This window comes from Mizuhopecten yessoensis, unplaced genomic scaffold (genome assembly GCF_002113885.1).
Source record: "Mizuhopecten yessoensis strain PY_sf001 unplaced genomic scaffold, ASM211388v2 scaffold9157, whole genome shotgun sequence".
In the NCBI taxonomy this organism is placed as follows: domain Eukaryota; kingdom Metazoa; phylum Mollusca; class Bivalvia; order Pectinida; family Pectinidae; genus Mizuhopecten; species Mizuhopecten yessoensis.
This window is the reverse complement of record NW_018407907.1, coordinates 1,327,759-1,352,112: the sequence shown is the minus strand read 5'-3', so window position 1 is coordinate 1,352,112 and position 24,354 is coordinate 1,327,759. Positions and strand designations below refer to the sequence as shown.

Sequence of the window (24,354 nt, the reverse complement as noted above, 5' to 3'; positions counted from 1 at the left end):
GGGGGGGGTGTTGGGGGTGTTTACATAACATAACACAACAAAAAAACAAAACAATGTTTTTTAACCCTGGACTCTTACCTTTCCTTAGTGACTCGACAATATACATTGGAAACAATTGGTTTAAGTGATTATAGTATATAAGACCTCGGTTTTACTTCTATACATATGAAGGTTGGCAACTTAGCCTTATAACAGAATGTACCCCATCGTACTTCAAACATCTGAAAAGCACATATTGTCAAAATCTCCTAGTTTATAGAAATTCAGAATAGTTGTGTGAGTGATTTATCTTTCACATACTGTGTCAGTCATTAAGCAAATTCACATCCAAAACACGATAGTCCAGGAAAACTTTGTCAACAGCCTGTCTTTGTTTCTGCTGCTCCATGTATCAGGTAGTCCAGGTATGTAATCTACATCCTCAACTGTCCTGTATGTACTGTAAGTTAGCAGGAACACCCAATATATTGAGCCGCAGAGGAAAAATGTGTATATGCTTACGGCGTGAGGTTTTTTTCTGAAGCAATTTTCGTGAGTCTTGTATGTACTGTAAGTTAGCAGAAAAACCAAATATATTGAGCTGCAGAGGAAAAAGGTGCATATGTTTACGGCGTGAGTTTTTTTTTCTGAAGCAATTTTCGTGAGTCTTGTATCTACTGTAAGTTAGCAGGAACACCCAATATATTGAGTCGCAGAGGAAAAAGGTGCATATGTTTACGGCGTGAGTTTTTTTTTCTGAAGCAATTTTCGTGAGTCTCACGCCAAAATCTTTAGATATGGCATGTAAACTTTACCACAACAGTTTGAATAAATGCCTTTTTAGACCGCTGAAGTATTCGGGTATATATTCTGCCACGAGGCTAAGCTGCCAACTTTAGCTACGTAATATTGTTACCACGTATAATGTCATATCATAAACAAATATCAAAACATTTAATTTTAACGGCAGGGATTTTTCTGTGTATCTGTCACATATTTCTAAACATTTTCTTCAGGTTGGTAAGTATGGATTATGAGAAGTTCTTTTTACACAACCAATAACATTTTCTATGTGACGTTTCGATGACTAGTACGATATGTACACTGTCACCTTCATCAGACAAATGACCAATGAAGCGTATGTACACAAAGGTGTAAAATGTGTACAAGTTGTCCATAAAATCGATGTCGATTTCAGCTGCGCTGGAAACGTATATACAATAATATAGTTGTTATATATATGTAGCGAAATGACTCAATTCAGCTACGCTTAATTAACATTTGGTCATAGATGTGCGAGAGTCTTTGAGCCCCCTCGTATCGATTTAGATTAAGCCTGTCACATTATATATATATATACTGCTCCAGTGTTAACATTATATATATTAATAATATAACACCATTTTCTTTTCTACAGAAATGGGCGTCATGTCCGAAATTGGTCAGGCAGTGGAAGAAATGGATTGGACGTAAGATACTGAAATATGATAATTAATTGTTCTATCAATGATGTTATTCAGTTGTTACTTAGTTGATTGGAGCCTCAAGGAATGTATTACTGATCTCAGTGATCGCATGGAGGGTCACGTACCACATGTGCATGTGACTGTTCTGGGGCTGATGAAGGAGTTACACGTTACCTGATTTGTTTAGACAATCTTGTCCTTGGCACAATGACACTCATTAAAGTTATATATGCCAAAGATCATATATACATGTATTTGTTTTAAGTCGACCATAACATTCCAGTGTTTCTTTTAGGATGAATTAAGGTCCTCAAAAAGGCCCCTTCCTCTTGATAATTTCTGCTATTTTCCCCCAGAATCCATTTTTCTGAAGTCACAACATGCACATGCTCCAATGCTCCAGTGGAAAGGAAGAAGAAAAATTACTGCATTCTTTTCGAATGAATTACAATTTCAACTGTTATCAAATTATCCTGTTTTTTAATGCTTAAATAAGGAATACATTACTTAAGATTAAGCTTTGTTTGTTGCACAGTGATTAAGAAACATGCTTTGTACAAATTTACAGCCATTAGATAGGTACATTAGGTAGATTGGTTTTCATTACACTCACAAAAAAACCCAAGAAGGAAACTTTGTTTTTAAAGTTTAATACTATCTTTAACCCTATAGATACAAAGACTATACACTAAAAATCACCATTCCATAAAAATTTGAAACAAGAAATTAGCTGCTGGACACCAAATCTGTTCATGAAACCCACTTGTTGTCTTCTCAGCTTTGGTTTTGAAAAAAAAAAATTGATGTTAGAAATAGAAAAATCAAAGTGTGAATGTTTTTTTTATTTACAGTTTACCGACAGATGTACAGTCCGAAGCTATACCCATGATCCTTGGTGGCGGTGATGTTCTTATGGTAGGACTTAAATTTATACGGCAGAAATATAAGTGTTTTGCTTTTTTTTTGCCAAAATGCAAATTAATGAGTACTATTAACTGATCAACAAATCTTTGTTTTGCATTCTTATAGGTATATAACATTTGAAACTTTATATCAAAGAGTAGAGCCATATTAACTCATTCACCCCTGAAGACACATTTGAACTCTTCCAATTCAAAGGTTGGAATAGTTCATTATGAAATTTCAGGGGTGAATGAGTTAACAGGATTTTGATCACTTCACCCTAAATCGTGTTCGCACCAAGAGTTGATTGCCCTTATCAAAAATGCATTTTCAAGTTATAAATATCAGATTTTAATGATTAAAAAACTTAAAATTTTGTGTTGTCAATTTTTTTTTCATGCTGGTTGTATATGCTACATTTTATATGCAGATCAGTGCAGATAAATGTTTTAGGGCAAAACAACCTACATGTAGTATGAAACGACTCGGAGCGAACAGGATTTAGGGTGGAACGACTTGACACTATATGCACAGTTCAAAGTTCACCATCTTAGAAGGAAGTGTCTCATATTATGATTGTTATGTTGCAGGCTGCTGAGACTGGAAGTGGTAAAACCGGAGTAAGTATGGTTTGCGATTAAATTACAGTCTAAAGGGTAGAATTTTTAAAGCAAGCAGTTGAATGATCAATTATGGACTTCTGTTGAGGTCCATAAGAAATACATATACACTAAAATAAAAATCTTAAATTGTTAAATAAGATGCTAAACATTGTTCAAATCAATAAAAAAGATGAAATGGATGAAAACTGAGGGACGACAATACTGGATTTGGCAAAAAGCATTGTGACGTCACAATTGAATTGACGTCATAAAATGAATATTGACCTGCAGTTGCTTAAAATAATAAAAGTAAATATCACAAAATACCGACCCCCACATGATTATGATCAAGCAAATAACGTTTTTGTAGAAATGGAAATGATAAAAGATATATGTATTTCATATATTTACTCTTTTCTATAGTAAATGGGGAGACACCTCCTAGGCGGAAAAATGTTGAACAAACTGAATCTTTATCTTTGTTTGCAATACGGCACACAATGCTGCAACACTTTACATGGAGTTAGTTAAAATACACAGGGCAACCTGAATGTTTCATAATGTCACACTTTATAATACCATTATTCTACATTTGCAGGCTTTCTGTCTCCCAATAATGCAGATTGTGTATGAAACCCTTAAGGACCAGGAAGAAGGAAAAGGAAGAAAGGTCTCCTCTAAAACTGCAGGTTAAAACTTGATGTATTCACAAACAGGTCTATTACCATATTTATCTGGCACTAAGCCCATGCCTGGTAATAAGCCCACCGATATCTATTGCAATTTTTAGCGTTTTGTAACAAAATGTTTTTCCATTGTCTTGTAATAAGTGCCCCCCTCCTACATTAAATCTGAGATTATGTGTTTGCCTTTTGGCTTATTGCAGGATAAATATGACTATTATTTTCAGAAAACGATGAATTATGGGTACAGAAAATGCATCAGGTGTCAGATTTCCTTTTCACATGACATAATATATTTAGCTGTATCCAAATAAGTTATTTTTATTAAGTGACCATCTCAACGATATTGAATTCAACATGGCAACATTAAGACTTGTGAGTAAAGGAGAGTTTCTCTGTTGTTATTTGCAATAAACCCTTCTACAGTCAAACCATCAGAAAAATTTGAAACATCAGAGCTTTGACTCACGAATGCTGAATATTGACCATTAAATTTCCGAAGCCTGTGACGTTGTAAATGCAGCTCATTTTCCATTTCAGTTTAATGGTTGTAATTTCAACCTTTTTTATAACACACTGGCTTTGATTATACTTCAAAACAGCGAGAAATTTGACTCACAAAACTTTAATTCCTGAATCGAATATTAGTAGTGTTACATAAGGGGGAAACCTGTAGATCGACACATCGAGAAATTCAAATATTCCAATTCAATTTATGGAAGTTTGACTGTAAATGTTAAACTAGTTTTATTTATAGCAATTATACAGTGACGCATTCAGGTAAATTTTCTTTGTGCATTAAATTCTGGCCTTTTAGCCCATAGGAATTCAAATGATATTATTTTTCGGAGATACTGTACCAACTGTACTCCCTTATAAGGACTAAACATTTTATTCTCCCTATAGAAAGTATGGAATATCTTCCCCTCTTATTTCATTTCTGTGTTTTATTTTGAATGTTGATGTTTGTAGCATCTGGGGGAAGTAACTGGAAGATGAACATGCACGACCGAGGAGATGCTATGGGTAATTAATTTCTTTGTACAACCATGCAGATGCATGTAATTTAACTCATTCACCCCTGAAGACGCATTTGAACTCTTCCAGTTCAAAGGTTGGAATAGTTCATTATGAAATTTCAGGGGTGATTGATTTAATAAACGTCATTTCATTGTCAAGATTTAAATTGGATATAATCAGAGTTGCATAAAGGTTTTTGATAAAAAATGAACCTTATCACTGTACAACCAGATGCATGTAATTTAACACTCATTCACCCCTGAAGATACATTTGAACTCTTCCAGTTCAAAGGTTGGAATAGTTCATTATGAAATTTCAGAGGTGAATGAGTTAATAAACATCATTTCATTGTCAAGATTTAAATTGGATATAATCAGAGTTGCATAAAGGTTTTTGATAAAAAAAATAACCTTATCACTGAAAGTGGAATAAATTACATGTTTTCAATTTTTTTGAAATATATTTCGAGCATCATGTATGAAAATAATTATGTAGAATTGAATAGATCAACAATCCAGATGTTATAGTATTAAGAGAAAGTCAGGATCTTTTTGATACATGGGTTAATCTAATATCAACACCTGAAACGATGTTACGCCGCGACACCGTCAAAAGTCTCACCCATTGGAAAGCACAATGGACGGAAATCTCCCACACTGAGCTCCTTAGAGATTGGCAACCCTAGTATAATTTTTTCAATATATTTTGAGCATCATGTATACAAAGTTTACATAGTCACAGAGTCAATCACAACAGGCGAAGGAGAAGATACTGCTTGTAGTTCATTAGAAGTGTCACTTCTTGACATTTCTAATAAACTACATGAACCTTTGCCTGTGTGATTGAATCTATGACTGTAATGTTTTGAAAGTAGTGACAAAATCAAGGTCCGATATGGGCACCGGATCCAAACAAATTATTAAAGAATTCATTAGATCTATTAATTAAATTAAGTCTGCAGAGAAGTACGGTAATAACTGCAACATGAACAATGAAATAAGTACAAATATATTCTGCAAGTATATATTTTATTATTTGGTTTAATAGTTCAGTTGGTATTATATTTTTTGTCAAGTGTTCCCATCTTATTTTGGCACCTTTGGTCATAGTTAGACATGTAATCCAAAACCACAAAAAGAAACAGCAATTTTAAGATATTTGGTCATAGTTAGACATGTAATCCAAAACCACAAAAAGAAACAGCAATTTTAAGATATTTGGTCATAGTTAGACATGTAATCCAAAACCACAAAAGGAAACAGCAATTTTAAGATATTTTAGAGTTTTTTCTTCAAATTCTGGGTCACATGGATTGGTGACACGTCAGGATCATCAAAGTGAGGCGGAATTACATCTGGGCTTCATATGCATATGAGATAATTTGCGGACGTTATATCGTGGTTATTCTCTCGCAAGTTATTTTGATTGACCAATCAAATGTCGTGTTACATCTGAAATGAATATGAATTTCTATTAATTTTGCAGCCATTGGTCCAGAAGGACTGTTATGTCAGGCTCGGGATCAACAGAAATGGCATGGAACACGCTCCAATAAAGCCATCACACAGCAAGGTAGGTTACAGAAGGTTAAAGGGAGGTAATTATAAAATCTCGTGGTGTAAAAATAAAAACTGCCTAGTGTTTTGAATACATTTTCAAGTTTTGGGAATTGTCCCTGTATGGTCCTTTGATAATAAACATTTGCTTTCTGATGGAAATCATGGTTTTGTTTTGGGGGGAAAAAATTGTAAAACTTTGTAACATTTTTACATAGTTTCATTTTCATGTGATATAATTACAGGACACACCCTTAATAAAACAGATTCTAACATTTCTGTGCCTTAATGCTGAAGAAGGTTTCATTTCAGGTTACTTGTGCACAGTGAAACCTGTCTGATCTGACACCTTGTGGAACACATGCTATTTGATAGATTCACCTGTCTAATCTGACATTCTGTGGGAGGAAACATAATTGTTAGGTCAGACAGGATATCGAAATGTACGGGTCTTATTGCGACAGTTTTCATAAGAAACAGGATTGATTGGGCAGGATGTCAGAATACTTATAAAGTCAGATTAAAAAGGATGTATAAATACTTCAGGGTCATATTAGACAGATTTCACTGTATCCATACCTTCCTATGGTGAAATGCATTCTCCCCAGGTCTTGATTCAAAAGCACCTAACGTCACTTTGTTAATCCATTGTGAGTGATGTTTCTCTCATTGTATACAGGTCCAAGGATCAGAGTGAGAAGAGCTCGCCTATAAATAAGGAAGTGGTATACTAATCAGATTTCAAACTTGCACGTGCGATACCTGAGGCTTGAATCTTGCTTGGTCTGTCAGATAAATATTGTACAACCTGAGGATTTGTTTTAGGTCGCTACTACTTTGAGGCAACTGTCACAGATGAGGGGCTGTGTCGTGTGGGATGGGCGACCGACAAGGCCACACTAGACCTCGGCACAGACAAATTCGGCTTTGGTTTCGGTGGAACAGGCAAGAAGTCCTGGGGCAGACAGTTTGACAGTTACGGAGAGGTAAGATTGATTCAGAGAGGCATGCTTGGTTCTTATAGACAGGTAGGATTCACTTTGTAGATGAAGGTTATTTTATTTCTTAGGACAAGACATATTTGACTTGCAAGTACACATAAATTAAACTTATAGAGATTGGTAGTTTGACTTTTGTGGGCTTTTATAGCTGAATTGTGTTTGACCGTTATAGACAAAAAGGTATGACTTTGAGATAGGAACAATACGTGTGTGATGCCTGTACAAATGTTTAGATCATTTTACAGTAGAGATGGCTGAAATATTAACACCTTCCCCTACAGAACTTAATGCTTTCTCTTCTTTCTATTCTACAGCCTTACGGTATGAACGATACCGTCGGTTGTTACCTGGACATAGACAACGCAGAAATGCGCTGGTCCAAAAATGGTATGTATGGTATGGCGTAAGTGTATCCTCGCGGTCATAAGTGCAAAGTTTCACGAATATCTTGTCCGTACCAGAACTTTTAAACCATTAAAGGGGAGACATACGTTTTTGCTCACAAAAACAAATCTCTAGTTTCATTTCAATTGTATAAACTCAGTGTAAAAAACAACATCAGATCACTTGGTGAGGGCTGTCTCTATTTCAAAAACCAAAAACTTCCAATCATTTGGACTGTGATAAACAAAAACATAGTTTACTGCATGGTTGTTTAAGTTTGCGGGGCTAATATTTCAGGGTTGTCCCGATCAGAGCTTGCTGGTTGGAATTGAATTTTGTGCAACATGGTAAAGCTATAATACACATGAGGTTTCTTTTGCATTTGGGTGATTGGATCTATTTTTCAAGTGTTTTGTGAAAATGAAGTAAAATGTGATATCAAATTGTTTTATCGTCATAATTCCGCAGTAAACGGATATACAGATGTTTTCCTTTGTGTATGCAAATATTCACAGAGAACATAGGAGAATATATATAATTTAAGGATTTAATAATCGCTGGGTATCTAATTTTGCGCTATCGGTGGTGATCCCCCGCGAATATTACCAACTTTACAGTATGTTGACTTGGTTTTAGGAGTGGACCTTGGTAAAGCCTACGATATTCCACCACACTTGAGAAGTGAGAAGTTTTATGCTGCAGTCACTCTGAAGGTTAGTATGTTACAGTTTTGTGGGATATTCCCGTGATTTTACAAGTGTAAGATATTATTAATTATTATTTCTATTAAACTCTAAGAGTTTACTTAATCCTATGGAATCCTTCAGCAAAAGTGGAGCCCACTGTGCCAAAGTACTAAACATCGTACAAGAATATAATTTGGCAGTATTTTTACTAAGTCTGTGACAAAACTCTGTAAAATCCTTCACTCGGTCATAATATAGTTGACATTTTGAGCAGATACGTGTGTCGTGATAAATATCGTATGGTATCGTAGGTATGGTACTGTGATTATGTATCGTAATGTGGGGTATCTGTATCGTTGCGGTCCTAATGATCACAAAAGGAATAAAAATGAAATTAAAACAATTTTGAACATACTGTAAAAGAGCTTATTTTAGCGCCCTCAAATCTTAGCGCATTATCAACTTTTAATAGATTAACGCATTGATGTATTGGTGGACCCTGAAAACCTTCATTAAGAACAACAAACAAGAACTTCGATTGATGCATTCATAATTTATTGCGATATTTAAAGCACAGAAAGAGCTTTAATAAGACTACCAGTAAAATATGTTCATTTACAGTAATATTTCATATGGTCACTGACCCACATTAGATTTCCTGAATTGAAACATATTATTTTTATTTTACAAATTTATAAGGAAACTATTGCATACCTGGTATATGCTTCTGTATACCGAGAAATTTTCTGTAATGAGGGCGAATTTATCATTACAGCGAACATTTATAAACAACATAATATACAAAGTAGTTAAATGTGAAGGGCAAATTTAGTATTGTCTGAAAATGGATTTTACTGTCTAATGACCAAAATTTAACTGGGCGATAATTTTCCGGTACACAGTATATGTGTTGCATCTTTGAGCAAGATACTTCACTCGGCTTGTTCCAGTCTACTCAGCTGTAAATGAGTAGTGCTAGAATTGTAGAATGCTAGCTGTGAGCGCCGAAATGGCAGCACCGGCTGTATGCTCCCCAGCATTAAAAAAGTCACTGGTTGAAATTATCAGATAGTGTCATGATGTTGTAATGTAGTTACCAACCAAAATACTGAAATTAAGTTATATTCTATTTTGTAGAATGCTGAAATGGAGTTCAACTTTGGTAAAACACCGTTCAAGTTCCCTCCAGGCGTAAGTAACAATGTCAACCCTAATTTCTAAGGATCCCTGTACCTCTGTCATAAACTTTAAAAAAGGGTTCAGAACTTTTTTCTGTATGGATCCAAGTTGGACAAATCATTTCTGAAAAGAAAAACATACCTTGTAGGACTTTGATGAGAACAGAATAAGAATAAAAGCAAAAATAAAAGACTAATGACAGTGATGTGAGTGTAAAAATGCAATGGGGCTGCACCAAGATTTGAACCCTGGGCCTTCAATCATTATACTGTCACTTTACCCAATCAAGTTACCAGGGCTGCTTTCGTTTACGGCAATCCAAACGGCTGAACTGAACGAGATAAGGCCCAGTAATCAGATGCTGTTTTCAGGGAAGCCTTGATAAAGCCTTGCAGGGCCGGCTTGAACATTTGCAGGTCCTCCAGGATTTATACCATAAATGTTAACGTTTAAAAGTGGATGAACCGGTTGCTCTGCATAAACGAACAGGCCCCTGGTCAAGGGAAGTTCTCTCTGATCCAGTCTCCCTACAGTTAAATCTACAAATGAATTAAGGGGAGGTTACTGCATGTACGAAACACTGCGGTGGAAATGAAATTTTCTTTTACTTGCCACAACATAATGGCTAACATTCTGTTATTTCAGAGTAAATACGTCCCCCCCCCCCGTCAAAATGACACCATGTTACATATTTCACATATAAAATATTTTGTTGTGTGATTATTTTACAGAAGAATTTCGTGGGTTTAGCCCAGGCCCCTTCGCAGTGTGTTGTACAGTCCAGGATTTCCAGTAAGTAGACATGTCGAGAAATATTACGGTCACTTATGCTCTTTGCACCTCTGGAATGTGTCATGGTAAAATCGAAGGCTCAGTGCACACCACCTTGTAGGTGAGACTAGAATACTAGTTTGATCCTTTGATGTACATCAAAAGAATCTTGCGGCTGCGTAATGGTAAAATTGGCTGACGTTGAAGTCGCACGTTGCTCCTCTTAAACTTCAAAGGACAAGTATGAGCTTTGCGACTTGTCCAATTTTTAGCTCACCTGCCCGAAGTATAAACGGTGGGTGTGGACCCCCTGGGGGCAGAGTAGCAGGGTCCTATAGGGGTTATTTAGGTAAAACATTTAAAATTCTTCTTCTACCATTGGAATTAAGGGTTTTTATCCTAATTTGGTCTGGAGAATCCTTGGGCAAAGGGGACTTAATTTTGTATAAACGGTGGGTGTGCCCCCCTTGAGGGCAGAGTGATGGGGCTGAATAGGGGAAATAGAGGTAAACCTTTAAAATTTAGAGTATTGTAGGTCTAAAATTGAAACATGAATCAGGGCTATTCCTGTAAAACATTTACCCAAACAAATTGGCAGGAAACCCAATCAATAATGAAATGCTGTAGCATGAGTATAACATGGCCACTAGATCTGAAAATCATGAAATATAGATCACATAAAATTGACCATTTTAGGAAAAAATTAGGATTGTGAATGTTTGTTGTGTTTGTTAATGAAAAAATCTGTTCATCATCTGTAATATTTTATATGTACATGTATATTAGAAAAAAGCGCTTTAGAGTGGCTTATGTTAGCTAGATAGGGCCCTATATCAAATGTTGTATATTATTATTATTATTATTATTATTATATTCAAACTTAAAGTAAGAGTTTTTATATTTTGTAGAAAAAAATAATAATTCTGAATTTTCTTTGTTTTTAGGTGGTGTAGCGGTCAGTGCCAAGCCTGCCCCCAATGCCCCCCAGGCCATCATCATAGAGGTTGGTTTTAAATGACAAATTCTATGTTATGATAGTGTCGAAAATTTTCCAGTTGCTTGCTCATTGACACCTTTTTTACCTTTTTTTTCCATATGAGATTTTAGTTTTGCAAAAGGATGAATAGGTCTGATCTCTAGAATGATAAGTTGATATCGGACATACTCTTTTCCAAAAAATATTTCTTATCATTTTACTGTCATTGATATGACTTATTAAAAATTTAAGAACATATATTGAAAATATCCTGTCTGTTCACTTTTGTGAAAATGTTACAAAATATTTTCATAAATTAAGAAAAACTGAAATCAAGTAAAATTTAGATACATTTCCAGGATGCTTTTAGATATAGAGACATATATGTATCTGTTAAAATGAACAAGTTTCAGCTATGCAGATATATTTCCAATGTGAATACAATTTTTAAATAAACATTCTACAGAAAAGCATAGCTACTTTTTGATGAATTCTGGGCCAGGTCCGAGATTTTCTCTTTCTTTTTCTATGACAATTGAGTATATTTTTTTGTATTAAGGCAATTTTTGTACTGTTTTGGTATGTGTATCAATGTTACTTACAATGTATATTCACACCAAATAGGGCACTATTATTTTGGGTTTTATAAAAGTTGTTTGAGGTTATGGTGGATGTTTAATCATCATGCTTTTAAACCTGTCATGTGAGGTGGCAGGGATAATTTTAGGCCAAATAACTGATGTCATTTAAAGGAGAGTTCAAGCTACATTTAACGTTTTAATTTTACAGCCTTCAAGAGAACTTGCAGAGCAGGTAAGCAGTTTTTATTAATATATAAAACTAGCTATTTGAAAACATTTTTTTTTTCTTCATGTTTTTTTTTGTACTTAAATTTATTACAGGATACATAAAGTATAGTAGATATCAAACATGGACATCGTATTGGAAGATTGTCTTACATGAGTTGTCCCTCTTCCTATGATAACATCACTTTATTCTGTTAGTAATGCTTGCTGATACTGTTGGGTCCTTCCTACTCTTTAACACTGTGTTTATTTTGTAGACTTTCACACAGATCCAGAAGTTTAAAGTCCATCTGTCTAACCCAACCATTAGGTAAGTATCTGTCAAATAGCAGGTAAATTAAAACTTTACTTTACCGACACCTGATTTGAAGGACCTCTTTATATTGACATGATTATGTGGCCCTGTTGAATGACTCCTGACTTAATTTGTGCTTGACATCTCACTTTACTGACACCTGATTTCACTGACACCTGACTTTACCAACACCTGACCTTACTGACATCTGGCTTAACTTACACCTGACTTTATTGACACCTAACCTTACCCACACCTGACTCTACTGACATCTGACTCCTTCAACATTTGCTTTTACTGACACCTGACTGTACAGACATCTAATTTACTGACATCTGGCTTTACTGACACCTGACTTTATTGACACCTAACCTTACCCACACCTGACTTTACTGACATCTGACTCCCTCAACATTTGCTTTTACTGACACCTGACTGTACAGACATCTAATTTACTGACATCTGGCTTTACTGACACCTGACTTTACCAACATCTGCCGTTACTGATACATGACTTTATTAACACCTGACTTAATTGACATCTGACTTCACTGACACCTGGCCTTACTGACATCTGATTTAATTTACACCTGACTTTATTGACACCTAACCTTACCCACACCTGACTTTACTGACATCTGACTCCCTTGACATCTGCTTTTACTGACACCTGCTTTAACTGACACCTGACTTTACCAACATCTGCTGTTACTGATACATGACTTTATTGACACCTGACTTTACCGACACCTGACTTCACTGATACCTGACTTTACTGACATCTAACTTCACTGACACCAGCCTTTACTGACATCTCACTTCACTGACACCTTCCTTTACTGACATCTGACTTTACCGACACCTAACTTCACTGACACCTGATTTTACTGACATCTAACTTCACTGACACCTGACTTTACTGATGTCTAACTTCACTGACACCTGACTTTACTGACACCAGACTTTACTGACATCTAACTTCACTGACACCTGACTTTACTGACGTCTAACTTCACTGACACCTGACTTTACTGGCACCTGACTTTACTGACATCTAACTTCACTGACACCTGACTTTACTGACATCTAACTTCACTGACACCTGACTTTAATGACACCTGACTTTACCGACACCTGACCTTTCAGACACATGACTTTACTGATACCCTAGCTTAATGAAACCTGACTTTTACTGACACCTGACTTTACAGACACCTGATCTTACTTACACATGATTTATCAAAGGATTAACTTTACCGACATCTAAACTTACTGACACATGATTTCGTTACATTTGACTTTGTCAGTTATGTCCCACTCATTAAATCTACTCACAAATCACTGTACACAACATCACTGTACACAAATCACTGTACACAACATCACTGCTCACACATGTTACTACAATTTCTTATTCAGGGAGCTACTGATTATTGGTGGTGTCAATGTCAAGGACCAGTTGGACGTCCTGCAGAGGGGGGTAAGTAGAAGAGCCTGTCTTATTTATACATTTGGGGGAGGTGAGAGGAACAGCCTTTGATATTCATACAAGGGTGGGGAGGATGGGTTTCTGAATAAACATAATGCAAGGTGAATAGTTTGGTGGTTTTTGTCTCGCTGCCATGAAGCGAGGTGTTACTTTTCCGTCAACGGCGTCAACATTCAGTTTTTGCGTTTAAGTTAGTTTCACTGAAACCATAAGTGCTAGACCAACCAACTTGGACCATAGATGTGTCTTAGGAAGTACATCTCAACCCATGCATCAAATGCTGGATGCAGCCTACCTTTCATGATCCATTGACTTTGTCAGCATCTCCATCAACATTACGTTTTTACGTTTAAGTTAGTTTCTCTGAAACTATAACTGCTAGATCAACCAAACTTGACATGTGCATTGATGGTCAAAGCAGGGCACAGACAAAACTTATTAATCTGAATGGCTTGTTTATATGGTGGTATTTAACTGTGTTATATGGGAGGTGATATTGTGGTAATTTATCGTCTGCATTTAATTTTGTCAGGTGGATATCGTCGTGGGAACCCCTGGGAGACTGGAGGACCTCATCTCAACAGGCAAGCTGCTGTTACACCAAGTCCGCTTCTTTGTCCTTGACGAATGTGTGAGTTTCTCTCCCAAAAAATTCCAAGGGGAAACACCCAGTTGTTTTGGGAATGGGGAAAGTGAATATCTTTCAGTCTGTCTAGATAGCTAGAAAAAGTCTTGAATGACTTAACCTCCCTTTATGATATTAATGAGTTAAAATATTAAATGACTTATTTTGAATAATGAAGAGGCCCAGGGTCATGATATTAGGCCAATAATTTACTGGAATCTATGGCTCAAGTTTTTTCAAATGAAGGACCTTGACCCACTTTGAAGGGCACAGAGGTCAAATGAGTTAAAACCTTTAAATGACTCATTTTGAGTAATGAAGAGGCCCAGGGTCATGATATTAGGCCAATAGTTTACTGGAATCTATGGCTCAAGTTTTTTTCTAATGAATGACCTTGACCCACTTTGAAGGTCACAGAGGTCAAATGAGTTAAAACATTTACATGACTCATTTTGAGTAATGAAGAGGCCCAATGTCATGATATTAAGCCTATAGTTTACCGGAGTGTATAGCGCAAGTTTGTTCAAATGAATGTCACCAACCCACTTTCAAGGTCATGGATAAAATGTGATAAAACATTTAAACAAATCCCTCTGAATAACTAAATAGTTTGTGGTCATTATATAATTCTTGTAGCATGCTAAATGGCTATTCATCAAATTTATTAAAATAAATTACCTGCACCAGAATTCTATGTCATAAGTTTCAGATCTTTTAAAAAACAACGAAAACATTTCTATGGTATCATAAAAAGGTCTAGGGTCATGATTCTTGGTCTGTACCCTGCTGGGTTGAGAGCCTGTCAAAAAAGTTCAGATAAGTGAGCTTGAACTACTTTCAAGGTCACAGTAATCATTTGTTTAGACCTTTAAAAAACAATTTCTGATTGACCAAGATCCCAATGGTAATAATATTTGGCCTATATAGCTTGCTGATGAGAAGGGCCATAAAGTGTTGTATTCCAATGAATGACCTAGATCATATTTGAAGATCATGTGAGTAAAATTAGTTAGATGTTTCCTACAAAGTTTTATAGCATAAAGAATAATAAAATGTTTCAATAAATATCAATAATGTGCAGAGTAATGATGTTTAGCCTATTTAGATAAATTTGACTATGACCGACAAGTGAAATGAATAATTATGTAAGACAGAAAGCAGGACAGGCCCAATGGGCCTCTTGTTGCATGTGTGCAAATCATAAATATAATAATGAAACTGGTAGATTAAGGTTATACCTATTTTGATTTGTAAGTCCATGTTAAAATATCTGCTTATTTTTACCCTTTGATTTTCCTGGGCCAACCACCAGTGCTAACGGGAGTTAAATGTACGATCAATTAGATAACTACCTAGCTATGCAACTGGGTTTTTCTGGGTGTAAAGTTTATGATATTTTGTTTTTTGTATATTGTTATACCCCCACAACGAAGTTGGGGGGTATACTGGAATCAGCTTGTCCGTCCATAGATTTTTTTTGTCCGGACAACTCCTTCTAAAGTAATGGACCGATTTCAACAAAACTTTCCAAATATGATAACTATCACCTGAAGTTGTGCATCCAGGTACTATTTTTCATTCTGACCCTTTTTTTACGGAGTTATTGCCCTTTGTTGAAAAATGCTTCCCCGCACAACTTCTCCAAAACTTCTGGGCCAATTTCAATGAAAGTTTTCCCATATGATAACTACCAGCTGATGTTGTGCATCCAGGTTTTAATTTTTCAATCTGTTCCTTTTTTTGGAATAATATTATATGGCCCTTTGTTGAAAAATACTTGTCCTGACAACTCCTCCAAGACCATGGAGCCAATTTCAACGAAATTTTTTAGATATGATAATTATATATATATAACTACCCCCTTATGTTCTGCATCCAGGTATTTCTTTTTCCAACCTTATTTTTATGGAGCTATGGCCCTTTGTTGAAAAATTCTTGTCTTGACAACTTTTCCTTATTTACTGGGCCAATTTCAAAAATGTTTTACAGGTATTGTAACTGTCCCCTTCAATGTGCATCCAAGAGAATGAAAACCACACCCTCTCTTACTTTTTCATTCCAACCCTTTTAAAAAGAGTTATGGCCCTTTGTTGAATAAATCTTTGTCTGTCTAATAAACTACTCAGCCAATTTCAATGAAAGTTTACAGATATTGTAATTACCCCCTGATGTTGTGCATCAGGCTAGTATTATATTTTTCCTTTCAACCCTTTTTAAGGAGTTATGGCCCTTTGTTAAAAATCTTTGTCATGACATCTTCTCCTTAAATAATAGGACAATTTTAACAAAACTGGTTCATCTGGGCTAACAAAATTTGGTATGTAAGTATGTTTTGGTATGGGGATGGAGTATAGGAAGTATGTCAGTGACCAGTATACTTAAATAAGTGTACAGCTCAGTCAATAAAGAAATCATTACTGGTGGGAGACTGGAATGCTTTGCAATGCTTTGCCTTAGTAAGCCTTTAGCTTACAGTTCTGGTTTATATAGGAGCGGGGGGTACTAGATAGCCTTTGGCTTACAGTTCTAGTTTTAGATAATTCAACATTTAAATTGAAAATTTTCATTTTTGCTGGTAAAATCCATATTCGCCCAGTTTTAATTTCACCCTTCACATTTAACATTTTGTATATAATGTTGTTTATTTATGTAAGCTGTAATGATAAATTTGCGAAAAAGATGAAAAAATTCCTCATTTACAGTATTGCCCTCAAAACAGATAATGAAAAATGTTGATATCCCTTGTCATTGAAGTTGTATAAACCCAGAACCCTGTATTAGCTTGCCAATTACTGTAAACCTTTTTTTTTCGTAATACTCAAATTTTAGCGCATTATCAAGTTTTAATAGATTAGCGCATTAATGTATTGGCACGTCCTGAGAATATGCAATAGAGAACAATGTGCAAGAACTTGAATGGGAATATTTATGATTTAGCAAAATAATTCAAGTGTGAAAAGTGCTAAAATAAAACTAACCACTAAAATATGTTCATTTACGGTAAGATCTTGTATGGTCTCTGGTCAGAGCCATATCTAATTATCTCGCTTATACATGTACATGCACTGACAGTGGTTTATCTACTTAAATTTTTACAATAGCATTTTGATTTTACATTGCAAATCAATGCATTGACTTCAAAAATAAATTAGGCATTTAAGCAGTTAGATACATTTGTATGGGAAATAAGAAACACATATAGTCTTTTTTGGTCTACCCCAGATATAACGTTGCAAGAATGAACAAGTGAGCGTGAAAATGACTATTGTAAGATATATTGTAATGCTGTGAATGTTTCATTTTTTTTTAATTTAATTTTTTTACGATAGCCTGTTCCTACATGAATTGGGAAAATGAAGCATTAGTTTCATCGAAATTGGGAAGATGTTCCTTGATTTTTCTACATTTTAGGAAATTGATTCTTACTGATACATGATATACTACATGAGTTTATTGAGTCTTTGATTTTACTTTATCAGCTAAGTTTTCTGTGGTGTATTCTTGTTCCTAGATGAATCTCCCTGGGGAAAAATACTGGGAAAATAGCCCTATATAAAAGCAGGTCATCTTTTAATGTTTCTTTTCTAACTCGTTTATTTTGAATTTGTCGGCTTATCCTGTTTTAAACTTAATATTTACAATCAGTTACGATTGTTAATTTGATTTTAATCCAGTGATGTGGCTGTGGATTGAGTAACTGAATTCAAAATCAAATTATTTTTCCTTTTTTTTTGTCGCACAGGATGGCCTTCTGTCTCAAGGGTACAGTGACCTCATTAACAGACTACACCAGCAGATTCCCAAGGTCACTAATGACGGCAAACGTCTACAGATGGTCGTCTGCTCGGCAACACTCCACTCGTTCGATGTCAAGAAAATGGCGGTAAGGATTTATAACGTGATGAGATATCAATGACTTACAATCAAAATCGTTACGGCGTCAACAAGCAGTGTACAACATTGTATCTTTTTCGGAGACTTGTTGTTTGTGCGTATTGTCAACCTAAGATCGCGCATACACGTATATGGAAATGTAAAATTTACATTGCATGTACATGTTTCAAACCATGTATCATGACCTGAATGTTTCGTTGAATATGTACTTATCCACATTTTCGTGAACTATAATGGTATTTATGATTACAAGAGGGTAAAAATGAAGAACACTACAAATGCTTGAAGGCTGTCCATACCGGCCGCTGCACTGAAAGGTATTATCATAGAACGGTGCAAGTTTGGACAACTCATTATATTTAACGATTTTGATTGTATGTCTGCTCCCACAAAAGTACGTACTGTATAGCATTTCAAATTTGCAGGGTCAATATTTCGTGGTTTCGTATTCAGTATGTATTTGCGGGGGTTAAATTTTGCCATGCACATCTTTCATTACTACATTGTATGTATATTATGTTGTTTACAAATATTCGCTGTAAGGATTAATTTGCCCTCATCACGGAGGACGAAAAAGACGAAAAAAATCAACTGTGGCGAAAATTTCCAGGTACCAGGTATACAATAATAACTCCAAAGTCAAGGTCACAGATTGCCGCCAAATTTCAGTTCTGTTTGTCAGTTAATATTTTCTAGTTGGAACATGACTTTGTTTCGTTGAAACTCAATCATATATATATGACTATCAACTACAGAAATGCCGTTCCTCACTTCATTATTAAGGTCACAAATAGAGGTCAAATGTCAAATCTTTTTGTCTGGAGCTTATAGAAGTTATTAGAATTGAATTACATAAAATTAGACATATTTTACCAACCACCAGGTGTTGTGCAAACCTAATATTTTATGATTCTGTGGCACAATTTCTTTACAGATACAATGTAAATAACGAGTTCGTTTTGTAGGAGCGTCTGATGTACTTCCCCACATGGATAGATCTGAAAGGTCAGGACGCGGTGCCGGAGACTGTCCATCACGTGGTGAGTTTAATTTTATAACAATGTTGTACATAATAATTGTTAGTTTACTAATGTGAAATAAATTTTGATCCAGTTTTTGGCCTCACCTGGCCAGAAAAGCCAGGTGAGCTAATATGCCGTGGTGCTGAATGACCTTGACCCACTTTCCAGGTCACAGGGGTGAAATATTATTCTGAATGACCCAGAGGCCTATAGGAGGATGTTATTTGGCTAGTAGCCTACTGGAATGAAGGGTTATCTATTTAGTTCAAGTAAGTAATCTTGAGTCATTTTCAAGGTCACAGGGGTGAAATATTATTCTGAATGACCCAGAGGCCTATAGGAGGATGTTATTTGGCTAGTAGCCTACTGGAATGAAGGGCTATCTATTTAGTTCAAGTAAGTAAACTTGAGTCATTTTTAAGGTTACAGGGATGAAATATGTAAGAAACTCTATACAAATTCTTCTGAATAACCAAGAGGCCTAGAATGATGATATTTGGCCAGTAGCCTACTGAAATAAAAGGCTATCTATATATGTTGTTCTCATAAATGATCTTGACTCATTTTCGAGGTCACAAGGGTGAAATAATTAAAACATTCACTAGACTTTTTTGGAAAGACTAGAGGCTGAGGATGATGATGTTTTGGCCAGAAGTGTGATGGAAAGAAAGACTGCAGTATTCAATCAATTAAACGACGTTGACCCACTTTCAAAGTCGCAAGATCAAAAGTATTACAACCCTTAAACGATGAAATAGATCCTTGGGGTCATGATATTTGTCCAGTAGCTTAACTTATTCACCCCTGAAATTTTGTAATGAACTGTTCCATTACCTTTGAATTGGAAGAGTTCAAATGTGTCTACAGATCTAGAGGTGATTAAGTTAATGGTATAAAGTGCTTTGAAGTGTGAGGTGCTTTGAATTGTGGGATCTGAATGAATGACATCGATCATTTTTGAAGGGCATTCATTTTCACTTTTAGACTTAAAGAATCTTGGATATCATTGTAATGTATACATCTTGTAATTGTAAGATGGCTACTTTGAAGAGTTGATGATGGGCATAAAACTATAGGTTTTCATGAATGATATCTCAATTCTTTGTAATGTGATAAAAATATGTTGAATTCCCTATAGGATCCCAGCTTCGACTGAAGTCAGACATATACTATGTTTGGTATGTCCATGAGTGTCTATATGCTGACTGTGTGTGGTTTCCGGAGCATATCTCAGCCTCTGTTTCACAAATGGGCTTCAAACTTTCATCATGTGAAAGTGGTGTTTCTCATTCTATAACAAGGTCACTGTGACTCGACCTTTGACCTTGACTTAAAAGTACTGAAATAATGGTTTCCAAAGCATATTTCAGCTGCTGTTTCATGAATGGGCATAAAGTTTGTATATTAGTACAACACATGAAGGTGTTATGTCGCATCCGAAAACGAGGTCACTGTGACCTTAATTCGACCTTTGACCTCAAGTACTTAAATATAGTGTAATACACGTTTCTGACTTGTTATATCTTCATATCTTAGCCACTGTTTCATGAATGGGGTTTGAACTTAGTAGACATGTGGGAAGCTTGGGTATCCGTGAAGCCAATGCTTCAAGTGAAATTTAGTTTCCAATTTATTTCAGAATGATGAAACTTGTTTCCAACTTTTCTTTCTATCTTGGCAAAACTTTGCTGAAAAGAAACGGATGAAATTAATTTGAAAATCTCATTTAAAAGGTAACTCACCTATCATCCTGTTTGTTTTCTTAAAGCTAATTTTATAAATTATCGTGTAAAAATTTCAAAAAAAACAATCAAAGTTGGCAGAGTTTGCTTATTTATCTCCAATTTAATTAATTTAATTTCAGTAACATATGTTTTACTGTTAACCCTTTCATCCCTATGTAACTTCAGTAGACTCTACCATGCCTTGACCTGGATGAGTCCATTATGGTCTACAGTGATGAAAGGGCTAAGTTCCGATATAATTCAATACTCAACAGTACTGCATCATTTCGCGCATGCCAGTTCAATCTTTGCTTGCACCACCAAGCAGGCAAGGAAGCCTTCCCCCTAAAGACAACCCCTATTTGTAGTAATGTACGGGTTTCCCCATCTGTATTAATCTCAATTAAAGGAAGATCTCAGTTTCAAGTCATTCTGGTAAAGACCTCAAAATTAAGGTTGTAATTGGCACGCTTTGAATCTCCCTGCATTGTTGGTTGTACACCTGTCATTCAGGAAGTTGTACAGGTATCGGTCACGTTATTTTGACTAATTATGACCGCGGATCAGAAGTGTTGGGGCCCTACACTAACGAGTGTATGCTAATCTGTTTACTCCATAGCATGGTCGTGTCAAATTCTTTACCTGATCAGAGTTTGGTGGTCATCTGTCAAGGTTAAAGGGTCAAAGGTCAAAGTCAAATATCCCATTTTACCACTTTTTTCAATTTTCTCAACAATTTCAGTTTATATTTGCACTATAGAAGGTAACATAGAGGTCTACACCTGATTAGATTAGGGGGTCATTGGTCATGGTTAAAAGGTCAAAGGTCACAGGCAAATCGAGAAGGGGGTATATCTGATCTGTGAGCCTTTCATTTGCTGACTTTGTTTGTCTTTTTTTTTCTCAAACATTAATACATGTAGTACCACATATACAAAAACAATTAAAAGTGCACATCTATAAAGTATTGATGAAAAAAATAGCTCACAGACAACGAACAAAAGTTTTAAAGCTTTTGAATTAAAGTACAACTTGGTTAAAAAAGTACATGTGTGTGTGTTTCTGAAGTGAAGATTTACCATCACTTGAACTCGTAACATCCCTGACATGTACGGCGACATGTCAGCGGATAACTCTGTCAGTAACGTGGCCGTCAGGCGAGGAGGCAATGTGTTGTTTAATGCCGCTGCTGACATTACCGCCCCTCAATCAAAGCTCATTACCACCTTCTGTGTCAGAGTTCTCTAATGGAAGGGGTTTAATTTCACATAAAACTTACGTTTCGGTACATTCACCAGGGAAATGTGTTAGAAGCAGAGTATGGTTATGTGATGGTACATTTTACACAAGATCTACGCAAGCCTTTCTAGTTGTATCATTTTATTGACGATCAAGCTACAATAACAGTTTGGTCTGACGGTGAACTCGTCAGCACCATTAGAGGAGACAATTGATTGTGTCGAGGTATTCATCTCTTAGCTGCAATGTGTTTTTATACCTCCACAATGAAGTTAGGTGGATATCTGTTTGATTGTTTGCAGTGATTTCTCCAGAAGAGGGGGATTGAGTACATCCCCGTCAATTTCTACATTCTGCCTATATCACACTGTCGATGCCCTCCATTTTCTTTCAAATCTGGAGAAGACACTGGTCTTTTCATAGAGGAAGGTTTTTACAAGGCACTGCTGATCTTCTCAACTGATTTTGAAACTTGGCATACACGATTTGTCACTTTGTTGTGATGCACTCCTTTTTATTTTTTGATGATTTTGTTGAAATTAATTCCTTCTTATTGACATTGTTTTGTAAGGTTTGCTATTAGTACTTAAGTTCTTGTCCGATAAAACTTAGTATAGTGTGTAAATTTTATTAATTTCGCAACAATTATGAAACAAGTTATTACAACTTATATAAATCACTCTTGTTGGCCCGAGCATTAGCGCACAGGGGATCTTGATGTAAGAGGGAAGTGGAGTACCCGGAGAAAACTCATATGGTTAGGCATTTTTAGGTCACCTGAGCTTTAGCTCAAGTGACCTATTGCTATCCGTTTTCGTCCGTCGTCCGTCGTCCGTTAACATTTTACATTTCAAACTTAAAGTCAAGTTCTGCTGGGCCGATTGAACTGAAAGATGGTAGGAATGATTGCCTCATGGTCCTGACAAAGTGTTGTTATTTTTCGGGTCGATCAGAAATCCAATATGGCCGCCACGGCCGCCATTTTGAAAAACTATTTCAAACTTAAAGTCAAGTTCTGCTGGGCAGATTGAACTGAAAATTGGTAGGAATGATCGACTCATGGTCCTGACAAAGTGTTGTTATTTTTCAGGTCAATCAGAAATCCAATATGGCCACCATGGCCGCCATTTTGAAAAACTATTTCAAATTTAAAGTCAAGTTCTACTTGGCTGATTGAACTGAAACTTTGTAGGAATGATCGACTCATGGTCCTGACAGAGTGTTGTTATGTTTCGGGTCAATCAGAAATCCGATTTGGCTGCCATGGCCTCTATTTTGTAAATACCTATTTTAAACTTAAAAACAAGTTCTAATAGGCCGATCTCACTTAAAATTGGTCTAGGAATGATCAGCTCATGGTCCTGACAAAGTTAAGTTAACATTATACTATTTTTTACTCAAATTGGTACATATTTCAACAACAGAAATAAATACTGTAGGACTCAGGTGACCGTTAAGGCCCATGGGCCTCTTGTTAAATTTTTAGCTCATCTGCCCGAAAGGCAAGTGAGCTTATGTCATGGTGCAGTGTCCGTTGTGAAAATGACCTTGACCTACTTTCAATGTCACAACAGTCAAATACAGTCGAACCTCGTTATCTTGAAGTCGACGGGATCGTTGGGAAACTTCGAGTTATCCGAGTATTCGAGTTAAGCGAGTTCCTATGTTTGGCATAAAGCTTGGTAAAGTTCCAATATGAGGCTATATATGTCATTGATTTCTCTGACAATCAACGTATTTAAACAGTCGATAAATGACAAAAAGATAACTACCGTAAAAACCCATGTAATTTGCGCACTTTTTTTCCAGAAATTTAATACCCAAAGTGGGGGGTGCGTAAAATACACAGGTATAGAAAATTTCAAGTTTTTTTCAGGAAAAGATCGACGATTCTGGGAGATCGCCATTTTGGATTATTTCCCTTGGTACACGTAACTCTAATTAAGACAAATGACGGTCAACAAATATATTTATGTCAAACATTAATAAAAGATACATAATGTGTTGTTATGTGAGTTTATGTGGAAAATATTATTAAATAGGTAACCGTTAA

The 24,354-nt window shown here is 35.8% G+C and overlaps 1 protein-coding gene across 1 annotated transcript in view; it reads left to right on the top strand.

Moving 5' to 3' along the window:
• The window catches only part of LOC110457457 (ATP-dependent RNA helicase DDX1-like), a 266,330-nt gene that overhangs the window by 525 nt on the left and 241,451 nt on the right, over positions 1-24,354 (top strand). The window contains exons 2-19 of the mRNA XM_021508746.1: positions 1,397-1,448; positions 2,297-2,360; positions 2,939-2,968; positions 3,549-3,639; positions 4,606-4,659; positions 6,140-6,226; positions 7,036-7,196; positions 7,526-7,598; positions 8,232-8,308; positions 9,419-9,472; positions 10,192-10,252; positions 11,176-11,234; positions 11,997-12,020; positions 12,271-12,323; positions 13,728-13,788; positions 14,330-14,428; positions 18,165-18,305; positions 19,282-19,356. Coding sequence (XP_021364421.1) covers positions 1,397-1,448; positions 2,297-2,360; positions 2,939-2,968; positions 3,549-3,639; positions 4,606-4,659; positions 6,140-6,226; positions 7,036-7,196; positions 7,526-7,598; positions 8,232-8,308; positions 9,419-9,472; positions 10,192-10,252; positions 11,176-11,234; positions 11,997-12,020; positions 12,271-12,323; positions 13,728-13,788; positions 14,330-14,428; positions 18,165-18,305; positions 19,282-19,356 — 1,316 coding nt within the window. The remainder of the gene's footprint in view (positions 1-1,396; positions 1,449-2,296; positions 2,361-2,938; positions 2,969-3,548; positions 3,640-4,605; positions 4,660-6,139; positions 6,227-7,035; positions 7,197-7,525; positions 7,599-8,231; positions 8,309-9,418; positions 9,473-10,191; positions 10,253-11,175; positions 11,235-11,996; positions 12,021-12,270; positions 12,324-13,727; positions 13,789-14,329; positions 14,429-18,164; positions 18,306-19,281; positions 19,357-24,354) is intronic.